A 13,163-nucleotide genomic window follows, 5' to 3' on the forward strand; every position below is an offset into this window, starting at 1 on the left:
ACTATCATCAGGGTTTTACTTGGAGGCTTTACAGTTAAGATTCTGTTTGAAAAGGAAGTCATCAGCTGCAATTCTTGACAATAGTGGAATTCATGCTGAGATAATTAAGAATTAAGACAGTTCTTGTTGTCTGGAGAAATTCAGGCACGATTCACTGCAGCTCAAGTTTTGTGCTTACATGAGGGGGAAGGGCTAATGAATGAGTTCAAGCAGAATACATTTTCTTTTGTGAAACCCCTTCCAATCGCAGGCACATGTGCAGGGAAACTCGCTCTGATGTTGAGCTTCTGGATGGGGCTGTCAAAGATAGTAAGGAACTGGAGTATACAGTTGAGTTTGACACCCACAGCGCAGCAGCAAGTCTACATTGTCTGAGAAGCCCACCTCTCGGATGAGACATTAAGCAAAAATACACGGCCACTATTTTGAAGAAGAACAAGGAGGTTCTCCAAGGTACCCTGGCCAAATGTTTATTCATGAAATCAAGATCACAACAGATAAGCTAGTCACCTTCACATTGCTGTTTGTGAGTGCATGGAGTAGCTCCTGCAATTCTTACGTTACTACAGTGACTACATTTTAAAAGTGCTTCATTGTGCTGTGAAGCACATTGGGATCATCCTGAAATGGAGAGGGGTCAGCCAGGGGGATGTTGTTGAAAATACAAATGCAAGCACTCTTCTATTCACATTTGGTAGATTGCATTGTCAGGGGGAGCTGCAGCTTCAGAATAAAATGACAGCTCCTGATGGATTGGGCCATTTCCCTTTGCTGCACTCCTTGCCCTCACAGGCTGTGAACAGGATCATCTGACAAATTCTATCCACTATTTCCCCGTACACAGCCTCTGCTTTAGCACAAGCATTAGGCTGGGAGTCTAGAAACTGCCAGATGGTGAAATGTTTTCAGAAACTCGTCCTGACATGAAGCCCTTTGCACCCACCACTGGATGTGCTTTGCTGAGCTTTCTCAGTAATTAGAGCAAGTACTTGAGATTCACTGTAACCTAACACTTTGATTGTCAAATGCAAAAGTGACAAATACGCCCCACTGGCTTATTTTATTAGTCTAAAAGGGGAGCCTAATTTACAGTACTGGGATCAAAGATTCACTTCTATACAATCATTAACTACTACAAATACCAGGTGGAATTACTGCTCAGCTGAATTTTAAATGCATCTCAAAAAGGCGTTGAGTTCAGTGAATGCAGTCAAGGATATACAGTCCGTCAGTACTTGTATTTTAAAGCATCTATCGCAATACCAGTTCCATTTTTAACAACTTGCAGTTTCACGATCTAGAGTAGCGTAATGAGGGGAACAAACCCTGAAGCAGATCTGCATTGATATTTGGAAATAAAACCAGTTTGACACCAGGCTGGGACACAGATAGACTCTAACTTCTCACCTTTAATGCATTGTCCGAGCTGAAATGTCACTTTTTAAAAATATATTGATAAAACCGTAAGTTATCTCGGGGCAGTGATTTGAAAGAAATTCTGGGATTTACATATTAATAAATGGAAACCTGCATCCACATTCTAGGTGATTAAAGACTTAACAGTCATCTAGGTTTGTCTAATACATCACATCAATTGTATAACACTTTGATCTTTTACTTATATATTGTGTCCAATGTATCCTGCCCCACCAGCTACCTGACGAAGGAGCAGCGCTCTGAAAGCTTGTATTTTCAAATAAACCTGTTGAATTAAAACCTGATGTTGTGTGATTTTCAACTTTGTCCACCCCAGTCCAACACCGGCACCTCCACGTCTTGACATTTCACAATAGTGACACATTGCTGCAATTGGAGTGATTCATTTTGCACCATGTGCTGATAAACCTGTTTGTTAATTACTCCATTAGGAAGACAGTGGGGATTCCTAGTGGTTAGCAGGTTTGTAAATTGATGATATCACAGATGTCGATGTAAAAGATACCATATCAAAGCTAAATCATTGCCTAAACTTCATGGCTGTCTAGGAGAGGCCTCAGAACAGGCGCAATGTAGGGTTTCAGCCAACATTTACATTTGATTATCAAGTTAAAAATCACACAACACCAGGTTATAGTCCAACAGGTTTAATTGGAAGCACTAGCTTTCGGAGCGATGCTCCTTCATCAGGTGATTGTGATGAACCACCTGATGAAGGAGCAGCCCCCCCGAAAGCTATTGCTTCCAATTAAAGCTGTTGGACTATAACCTGGTGTGGTGTGATTTTTAACTTTGCCCACCCCAGTCCAACACCGGCACCTCCAAATCACTTGATTATCAGGCACGCTGCTAGAGCCAACTGGAGATGGTGAGAAATGGGACTCTTTCTTGATCTACAGTGCTGAGACAAGATTGGAGTGTAGGAGGATAGAGAGGGAGGGATCAGGCTGGGGGTGATGGGAAACAGATCAGAGTGTGGAGGGGGAGAGAAAGAGATTGAAAGGTGTGGAGAGAGAGGGATCAATGGGTATGCGGGCAGAGGGAGACAGAGAAGAACTGGAGTGAGAGAGGGATTGGAGTATGAAAGATGAATCCGAGTATGTGAGTGGTCTGTGTGTGAGAGTGGTCTGTGTGTGGGAGTAAGGTCAGGATGTGGGCGAGAGGGGAGGATAATGGTGTGAGAAAGGGAGGGGAATCACGGTGTGGGATAGAGAAAGGAATCAGGGTGTGAGGGAGGTGTAGGAGACATGTTGTAATTTGAGAGAGGTTTTGGAGTGTAGGAGAAAGGGAAAGGTGTGGGGGAGAGGGGTGTGGGAGATGAGATCAGGATGTGGGAAAGGGGGTCAGTGTGGGAGCGGGGTTTAGGCTGTGTGGAGTGTCAGGGTGTGGGGCAGAGAAGGGGCCAGCTTCTGGGGGAGAGATGGGGGCTCAAAGTTTGGGAGAGATATTTAAATTTTGTGGAAGAGGGGGTTTAGGGTGTGAGAGAGGAAATTATAATGTGAGAAAGAGAGGCACCTTGCTCAATGCAAGGAACCTCAACCTGTTTCCTCAGTGTATCCACCCCTGTCTCTCCAATTAGTGTCAAGTGATGCTAGGAGGAATGCAACCTGGCTAAAAGTTGGCCAAAAGTGGGCAGGTATTCTTCAGGAGCAGGCTGGGAGTGTGCCTGCAATATGTACATCCAGATTATTTTATAGTTGTTCCAACCTGTTCTTGTAGGTGGAGGACATTCCCTTGACCCTAGCATCTCAGTAAAGGTAGCATGCATTGAAATTCTGGCCTTTCCTGCAGTGTATAAGCTGTTTTATCATCTCTCCTTCCTGATTCCCAGGTTGCTGAAACATCATTACAGAGCTGTGAACTGAATTCAGCATTCAAAATGTTGAATCTAAAGCAGTCATTCTCATGACATAGGCATTACTGGTGACCATGGCATTAATTGCCCATTTCTAGTTGTCTTGAAAAGGTGGACATTGGCCTTCTCCTTGGACCTTTGGGTAATGATCTGATATATGAATGCTGTTCAAGTGATTCAGAGGACAAGCAATCCTGTTTACATAGATGGTCATACAAAGACCAAACTGGGAATGGGGGACAGAATTTCCGTTAATGAATCTGTGGGATTTTATACCAATTCACTAACATTGCGATTATGCACTGACATCAGAACCAAGTTCAAAATCTCAAACTGCTGTGGTAGGACTTGAATATGAGCTCATCCAGATTACTAGGTTGGTGATTTACTCACTGCATATTTGTACCAGATGTACTGCCTCAATGTAATTGCTCCATTCTGCCACCTATCAATATACAGCCATAGTGTGGTTTGTGATTGCGCAGAGCCACAGAGTCATAGAGCCACAGAGGTGTATGGCACGGAAACAGACCCTTCTGTCCAACTCATCCATGCCGATCAGATATCCTAACCTAATTTGCCAGCACTTGGCCCATATCTCTCCAAACTCTTCCTATCCGTAAACCCATCCAGATGTCTTTTAAACGCTGCAATTGTAGAAGCCTCCACCACTTCCTTTGGTAGCTCATTCCATACATGCACCACCCTCTGTATGAAAAGGTTGCCCCTTAGGTCTTTTTTATGTTTTTCCCCTCTCACCCTAAACCTATGCCTTCCAGTTCTGGACTCCCCTACCCCAGGGAAAAGACTTTGTCTATTTATTCTATCCATACCCCTAATGATTTTAAAAACTCTATAAGGTCACCCCTCAGCCTCGAATGCTCCAGGGGAAACAGCCCCAGCCTATTCAGCCTCTCCCTATATCTCAAATCCTCCAACCCTTGCAACATCCTTGTAAATCTTTTCTGAACCCTTTAAAGTTTCACAACATCGTTTGTATAGGAGAGGGACCAGAATTGCAAATTGCAATATTCCAAATGTGGCCTAACCAATGTCCTGTACAACTGCAACATGACCTCCCAACTCCTGTATCCAATACTCTGAGATTACTGTATATCATTTCATATCACCTTATGTATCTGTGTGAACTATTGAAGTATCAAATATCTAATCTCCAGTGCCTTCTATCTTGGAAAACTTATAATCATTTACATTATGGCACAGTTTCCATATTCAGGAACTTATATCAGAGTGGTGAATTCATAGTTCTATCTGTACAAACCCGAATGTGATAGGTGTTGTGGATATTCTATCACCTATACCTCTGCTTCAAATAACTTTTAAGATCCTCTGGTGTGGAATTCAGAACAAGGTGATAACAATTTAACATTAAAACCAAGCAATTTTGGGGATGCAATCAGGGGACATTTTCAAATAAGGAGTCCTGGAAATTGGAAATTCTGTCCCTCAAATGGTGTGGATGTTGAGGGTTAATGTTTAATTGTTTCTTCAAGGGTATCAGGGTATATATAGACATGGTAGATAAATGGAATAGAACAGAAAAAGCTGAAAGTACACAGGGGTCTGGCAGCATCATTGGAGAAAGGGAGAGTTAATGAATCAGTTTGATGACTTCAGAACTGGAAAAAATTTGCGATGTAACTGCAGATGGGAAAAAAACAGTAAAGCTGACGAATGAGATATATTGATCTGAGTCATCTTGTATACTTCAAAATGGAGATTTAGTTCAACCAGTAATTTCATTTCCAAGCATTACAGCTTTTTTTTTCATGGCTTCTCTCTCTGGCTTTTAAGCAAGTATAGGATGGGGAAAGTGAGGAAGAACTAAAGAGGAGTGAAAAAGGCTGTAGGCAGGAAAGATTAAATGACAAAAAGAATGAAGGTGCAAGACGTGGAGATGGTAATGGATGAAGGAAAGGAATAAAAATGGATTGGGAGCAGTCAGAATAACAAGAGCCTTATCATTACCAACAATCTCTATCCCACAGGACACAAGACAAAATTGTTCAAAACACTTTTTAGTGCAAAGGACTTAACAACTGTGAATGAATGGATGGGTAGTGTGCATCAAATGTATACTGAGCTTCACTGGAGCAATGCAAAAAAACCCCAAGAGGTTGGAGCCTGAGGAAGAGGGGGACAGACATTGAAAATGAGAGATACCTAGAAGCTTGGGTCATGATTGTGGAGGGAACTTAGGTTTTCCATAAAAATGTTACTCAATCTGTATTTAGTCTCCTTGATGTAGAGCAAACCACACTGTGAACAGTGAATGCGGTTGACTAAATCAAGAGAAGTGCAAGCAAATCACTATTTCGCCCTGGCAGGAATAATTGGGTCCCTGGGTGCTGAGATGCATTTATAATTTAGATGGGAAGGGGGTTGGATATTTGGGGTGTTTAAGGAGTGGACTAGAGTGTTGCAGAAGGAACAGTCCCTCTAGACCCTTGAAAAAATGGGATGGCAGGAGAAGATGTGTCATTGCTGAAGATGTGGAAATGATGGAAAATGTCCGTTGGTGTCTGTGTGGAGTTTGCACATTCTCCCTGTGTCTGCGCGGGTTTCCTCCGGGTGCTTCAGTTTCCTCCCACAGTCCAAAAATGTGCAGGTTAGGTGAATTGGCCATGCTAAATTGTCCATAGTGTTAGGTGTAGGGGAATGAGTCTGGGTGGGTTGCTCTTCGGAGGGTCGGTGTGGACTTGTTGGGCCGAAGGGCCTGTTTTCACGCTTGTAGGGAATCTAAAAAAAGGTGATGGAGCATAGGGTGAGAGCAATAAGTTGTGCTACTGCGTATCTTTCAGTGGCATAGTGGAGCGAGTAGAATTTCCCCTCTCTTTCCTGTATGATTCGATGACATGAAATGCTGCATTGTTTACTGTTCTTTTAGCTGTTGAAACTGAGGGAGCAGCAGCAGCAGCAGGACCCAGGAGCGGCAGAGCTGCTATTGAGCTGATTCACTGCTGCATTGCTAGTTATCGGGACATATTCGAGCTGACTCGGTAATTACCTCGCTTCATCTTGGGGATTTGAAACTCCCAGGTAGTGAGGATCCCCAAAGGAAGAGAGGATTATTCCACTTTCAAAACCACAGGCAGCAGAGGATTTTGAAGTATGTTTTTTTAAAAATCACATCGTGCTATCTCTGAAATTCATGTGAATGTCGGGAACTAGAAGCTGACGAGTATCTTCACGGGCCAACAGTGGTGTGTTTAATTATTCTGCTGGCTGGAGCCTAATTCAGTAAAATCCTAACCCCAAGGTAATTAGAATAATTTGCCGTGTCTGGTTCCACGTCTTCCCAAGATATCGTACAAAGCTTTGGAAGATATGTTGCACATTACTTTTAGTTTTGACGGCATTGTATTGATTGGAATTGCAATAAGAAGGAGCAGTCAGAATAATATGTAGTGACTTTTAATTATACGGATTTATACTGTTGTTGGGTATTCTGATTTCTTTCATTACTGTACATTAATACCTTTCAGTCACAAGACCCCTTTTAGTCTAGTTTTTTTTCTCTCTGGGGTAATGTATTGTTCCATTAGCCCATTTGAAGGTATTATTCAGACTGTGGTTATTTGGTCTTCCCTGTGACTCACTTTATCCCGGAGTTTCCTGTGTATAAACTGCACTTGTTCAAAAGAGGTGCCTCCAGAGAAAGACAAATGTTTCTGTGTTGATGCCTGATTAATACCATGGATTGTACTCAAACACTGTTCAGTTTTACAAGAAGAAACAGTGTGACTTTTAAACTAATGCAGTGGATTAAACTGATGGGATTAGATTCACTTATTTTACAAATCAGTTGGTTTCATTGTCTGTTTACATACTGGTAAAATCAGACAAATCACTGGCTGTAAAGGGAGACTGTTCAACAGTGAAATGAAGTTTCCTAGGTCATATATCCCACTGGTTAACAATTAAGGATAGAATGGTTTAAAAATGTTTGTGGAGTAATTGAGGTACAATAATAATTACATCTGCAAAGATGTGCATTTATCTCGTGCATTTAATATCGAATTAAATCCCAAAGTGGTTCATTGAACCATAAGTAGACAAAAATGATTAAAATAATCCAACTTAACTAGCAAAAGAACCAAAGGGACGATTAAGATTTTTTTAAAAATGCAGTAAGTTGTGATCAGAAGTGCATTGCCTCAAGATTGTCAGCAGCAGATTCTATCATAATTTCCAAAGTGGAATTGGATAAATATTTGGCAAGTACATTGAGAAAGAGTGGGCGAGTGTAACTAATTGATTGGACACATTTTCAGAGAGCTGATTTTCCTAATCCTTTAGTATTCTATGATCCTGACTAATGGTAATATTGGATATGTCTGACCCCAGAATGAAACCTAGCTTGATAGATCATAAGTTTTACTTTTCCAGTTTGGTTACCATTTTGGTTATCTGACGAAGGGCTCTGGCCCAAAACGTCGATTTTCCTGCTCCTCCGATGCTGCCTGCCCTGCTGTGCTTTTCCAGCAACACATTCTCAACTCTGATCTCCAGCATCTGCAGCCCTCACTGTCTCCTACCATTTTGGTTAGTCATTAATCATGTTCACATGAGGCCACCAATATTCTTTAACAGTAAACTGACGTTTATTACTCAGAAGAGGAAAAAAAATGCATGTGCAATGACAATTTAGAAAGATTTTAACATAATTAGTAAAAACAGATAATCAACCTTTTCCCACAGCATTATCATTTGTGGATAATTAGTCCCAATGAAGCATTGCTACTATCGTAACTCTAATTTCTTACTTAACTGTCCCTTGCTGTTTAAATGGCCTAAAGACTGAGAGCCCGGAAGTTTTTTTTCTATTCTGACAGCTGGAAGATTTCTACAAACTTTCAATGTGATGACTCTACAAACTAACAAACTGCAAAGATGATGTTCTTCTGAACTGAAATCTGATTCTTCTGAATTATTAGTGGCCCCATACCATTTGTTTATCTGTATGTCATAAAACCTAGTATTGTAAGCATTCGATCAATTAATTCGTGCTTATTTTGCTAACTTATGTCATATGCTTTCTTGGAAATATTTTTAGTTCACTATTCCAAATGACATTCTGACCTCTTTTTTAAAAAAAGCAATCACCTTCACAGAACTGACACCATAAAATTCATTTGCCTCTACTTTAAATCCAAATTTATAAACAATATTGATATAATCCTTTATGATGTGATGTCGTGGATTATATGTTAGTAAATTAGTTATTATAAACTGAATCTTTAACCATGTTATCTTTCTATTGCTAATGATGGACTCTTGATTTCAGATCAATAGGATATTGGATATCCATTAACCAAAGAAAACTTCATGCTAGCTAATTGTTGGCTTCCAAAGCTTTCTCCATCTAGTCCATTCCACATATTTGATGATGTCGAGCTCAGGTCCAGAAAGGGGCTATGCAGAAGACCCAGAGATGGATAAAGTGGCAGAGCTTCAGCAGGAACACCTGGCACAACAGGTAGCTGCTGTGCAGGTGTCTGAGGATCCCTCTTTGAGGCATGTCGGGACGGGATGCCAGAGCACTGGGGTCAAGGACTCAGACCAGTCAAACGCTAAAGGAGGTGCACACGCCAATGGAGTAAATGAGGACAACACCAGAACCTATAAGAGCGTGAGCAGCGTGACAAAGAAGATAGCCTCGCGGCCTAAACTCTCTAGCAGGAAGCTTTCCCTTCAAGAGCGTTCGTCAGGAAATGCTCTCTCAGCCAGTGGTGTCCTACCGAGCTATGGTGCCTATTCAACTGGGCCATTGCCATCTGCAAGACGGCCAACTGTTGAGTCCAGCCGGATCAATATGGTCAACTGCCAGGTGACTTGTTTATTAATTTGTGGCAATGGTTCTATAAAATCAAAACAATATCAAACGTTGTTTTAAAAATCTTCAAAATGTTATGAAATAGAATACTTGCTGGCACCTCTCAGAATTGGTGGGGATGGTGGTTTGAAGGGCAGAGAGTCAAGTGAGTTGGCACTGGGAGATACCTATCCACTTCCTACCACCTAAGGAATTGAATTCAGGGCAGGAAGGTGAAGGGCCAACCTCCCTGACCGAAAGCCATTTGATGCTCTGAACTGGTCAATTGATGATGAAACAATGGACCCATCCTGACATGAGCCCGATTAACTGTGTTCCTTTGCAGGTGAGAAATGTAACTGCCTGACCAAGCAGTAATATAGAGTGGGAGGCGCCTTGATCTATTCTAATCTGGGGCACGGATGGACATCAGAGGGGAGCTGGTGGATACCACCTGCTATTTGTGAAGCTTATTGAGGTTTATAAAATCGGGAGGGATATAGATAAGGTGAATGGTAGGTATCTTTTCCCTGGTTTGGGGGATTTCAAGACGAGGGGGGTATATTTTTAAGATGTGAGAAAACATTTTTAAAAAGACATGAGGTTTTCTTTACACAGATTTCATGTGAGGGATGAACTTAGGAAGTGGTGCATGTGAGTACAGTTACAGCATTTAAAAGACGTTTAAATAAGTACATGAATAAGAAATATTTGGAGGGATCTAGGCCAAGTGCAGGCAGGTGGGACTAGTTTAATTTGGGATTATGGCCGGGATGGACTAGTTGGACTGAAGGGTCTGTTTCCATGCTGAATGACTCTATGACTCAAGCCCTCACTTTAACCATAAAAGGAAAAACTGTGGCCACAGTTTTTATTGGAAGGTAAATTCTTGTCTTTTGGTTTGAAGGAACAAAGATGGTCATCACCTTGGATGTAATTGGACAGTGTAGATAGGGAGTGAGAAAATAACATTGAAGCTGTGAGGAATATTTTTGCAGTGGAGAAAATAGATTAATCGGCTGTTCGGGCCCTCAAACATGCTTTGGCATTCAACTAGATATAGCTGATTAACTACCTCTTTTTCTGCCTTTTTCCCTCACTATCCTAGATCCTTTGATCTTTAATATTTAGAAATCTATCCACCTCTGTCTTGAATAAGCTCTGGCTGAGGCTACACAGCATTCTGGGGATAGATTCAACACAATAATTGTGCTTTGAGCTTTGCTGAAGTTTTTGCAGTTTAATTACAATAAGGTCACGTTTGAATAATGGTGAAGTGCTTTTGGCAGTTCAGTGCCTAATATCATTGTCAATGTCCTGTCCACTGTTTAACACAGGTGCTAATTCACCGGACATAAAGAATAGCACTGTTTCTAAAATATTCAAAAACGAATTTCACTAACGGTACTCAGGGGCTTTTTTTTAATTACCAGCCTGAGAGCAGTGAGGTTATTTCTTTATTTTTCAAGTTAATTCATTTCTGCTGCTGGGTTTGGCACCTCGTCCATTTTCTAGCCTCTTGCCGAGGACTCTCAGTGCCGCTCTAACCCGTCGGCTCTCTGGGCCACCTGGCCCCCCAACCTCCTAATCCCAGTATCCTTGATGGTCTTCTTGTGGATGCTTGGCCTCTTGTTCCTGGCCTGGTTCCTTCTCTTATTTCCCTTCCGAGCACTAGTGGTGATAACTGTCTTCTGGTGCCAGCCCTGGGGGCTGGGATTGGTGATAGTGGCACGGAAGTTCTGACCTCCTGGTGCTTAATATTTCATCATGAAGAAGTCCGACCCCTTGTGACTGCCATTTGGAGCAGAAGCCTCCCATCACCAGGCCCCTGCTTTGTTTACCCACAAGTTGACTTGTGCCCCATCATAGTCAATGGCCAACTGAGTCTTCTAGGTGTCGGCTAGTTATATTGCCCCTATTTATAACCAGTCAGCCCTGAACTGGATGCACCAGGGTAGATTTTCTCTGAGGGTGTCTGGGAAGATTGTACTTATCAGGCCACCAGCTGGTATCAGTGGGAGCCCTTAGCACATTTGGTAACCAGTGGGCCAAAATAAGAATTCTTTTCCGAATTCACCGCTGAATCCTCACAATTTTCTTTTCAGGAATACATCCTCTGAATCACATTTATTTAGATTCTTGGAGCAGTTTCCAATCATTGTTAAATCACTTATTGTAACCATACATTCTGAACACGCTTGGACAATTCATAGCCCCACCCATAACGCCATCTCACAGTTGTGTACAGCTTGCAGCTGCACAATCTTTTCATCCATTCAAAAGATGAGAGCGTAGCTGGCTGGGCCAGCATTTATTAAGAGTCAACCACATTGCTGTGGGTCTGGAGTCACATGTAGGCCAGACCGGGTAAGCATGGCAGTTTCGTTCCTAAAAGGATGGGTTTTCCCGACAACGGATTCACAGTCATTAGTAGACGTTTTAAAAAAAATTCAAGTTCCACCATCAGCTATGGCAGGATTCAAACTCAGGTGCCCAAAATAGTATCTGGATCGCTGGATTAAAAGCCCAGTGATAATACCACTAGGCGATTGCCTAACCTAAGCATGATGCACGGAGTGGGCAATACGTAGCCTCATGGCAATGCAATGCAGCTTCAAGGGCCATATACAATATAGAGTCTAACGACTGCACACTAAACAATATCACATGCTGCACAATATCAGGTAGTCTGCTTAGAGTGTGGGATGGCTGGGGGAGAAGTGGTTCCCATTTTAGAGGGGGGTGGCATCAGGTGGTTCAGTTACTCAAGTTTTTTTTTGTGGAGCACAGAGAATTGTTTCCTGCTTCCTCCCAAACCTTATTTACATGGCTAACTATTTACCAGGCCACAAAGTCACAGATTTACACATGGGTGGCATGGTGGCATTGTGGCTAGCACTGCCGCCTCACAGCACCAGGGCCTCCCTTGGGTGACTGCATGTGCAAAATTTGCATGGTCTTCCTAAGGGTTTCCTCCAGGTACTCCAGTTTCCTCCCACAGTCCAACGGTTAGGTAGATTGGCCCATAATAAAGGTGGGGTTATAGGTATTGAGTGATGGCGGCGTGGGGGTGGGTTTGGGTGGAATGCTTTTTGGAGAGCTAGTGCAGACTTGATGGGCAGAATGGCTTCTTTCCACACTGTAAGGATTCTATGATTCTATACTCAGCCAAATCTGCCCTTAATGCTGACCTTTACTAACCTAAGATCACTTCTACCTCACCTTTGGAGTTCAACTCTTTTGTCCATGTTTGAAGGCTGTCATGAGGTCAGGAACTGAATGACCTTGGTAGAACACAAGCTGAACATGAGCGAGCAAGTGTAGTTTGATATCACTGTTGATGACACTTTCCATCACTTTACTGATAATTGAGAGGACGTGGATATGGCAGTAACTGACTGAGTTGGATTTGTCGTGTTTTTTGTATATTGACACTCAGTGACATTACCATCACTTAATCTTTCATTGTAAGCATCCTAGAGGTTAGCTGGACACCAATATGTGGCGACAAGAGCAGCCCAGAGTCTCGGAATCCTGCAGTGAGTAACCTATCTCCTGACTCCCCAAAGCCTGTCCACCATCTACAAGGCACACTTCAGGAGTGTGACGGACAACTGATAAGTTGACTAGATGACTGCAGTTTTGACAACACTCAGGATGTTTGAAATCATCTCACCATTTAGGGAAAAAGCAGAAACGGTACTGATTTGGATGATCAGTCATGGTCGTATTAAATGGTTTGAGCAAGCTTGAAGGGCTCCTATTTTCTATGTTTTCTATGTTTCTATTTTTCATCTCGGACAAATAGCCTGTTTCATTGGACCACGTCCATACCATTCACTCCCTTCATTGCTAATGCACTTCACCATTTACAAGATACACTGCAGAAATTCATAAGGCTCCTTCGATAGCACTTGCCAAATCCCCAACCATTTCCATCTGGAAGGAGAAGGCCAACAGAACGCCATCACCTGTAAGTTCCCCTTCAAGGTACTCACCATCCTGACTTGGAAATATATCAATGCTACTTCACTC

At 42.3% G+C, this 13,163-nt stretch overlaps 1 protein-coding gene across 10 annotated transcripts in view; it reads left to right on the forward strand.

Annotated features, from left to right (window-relative positions):
* Positions 1–13,163, forward strand: part of camkk1a (calcium/calmodulin-dependent protein kinase kinase 1, alpha a) — a 263,571-nt gene that overhangs the window by 127,776 nt on the left and 122,632 nt on the right. For 7 of the 10 annotated variants that reach the window (XM_072589306.1, XM_072589312.1, XM_072589304.1 and 4 more), the window contains one exon: positions 8,601–9,143. In XM_072589306.1, coding sequence (XP_072445407.1) covers positions 8,700–9,143 — 444 coding nt within the window. In that variant the 5' untranslated portion in view covers positions 8,601–8,699. Of the gene's footprint in view, positions 1–6,253; positions 6,573–8,600; positions 9,144–13,163 lie in introns of those variants that run through there. The other 3 variants (XM_072589303.1, XM_072589313.1, XM_072589308.1) reach the window with 2 other exon arrangements.

The sequence above is a fragment of the Chiloscyllium punctatum genome, chromosome 19, assembly GCF_047496795.1.
Source record: "Chiloscyllium punctatum isolate Juve2018m chromosome 19, sChiPun1.3, whole genome shotgun sequence".
Lineage (NCBI taxonomy): Eukaryota > Metazoa > Chordata > Chondrichthyes > Orectolobiformes > Hemiscylliidae > Chiloscyllium > Chiloscyllium punctatum.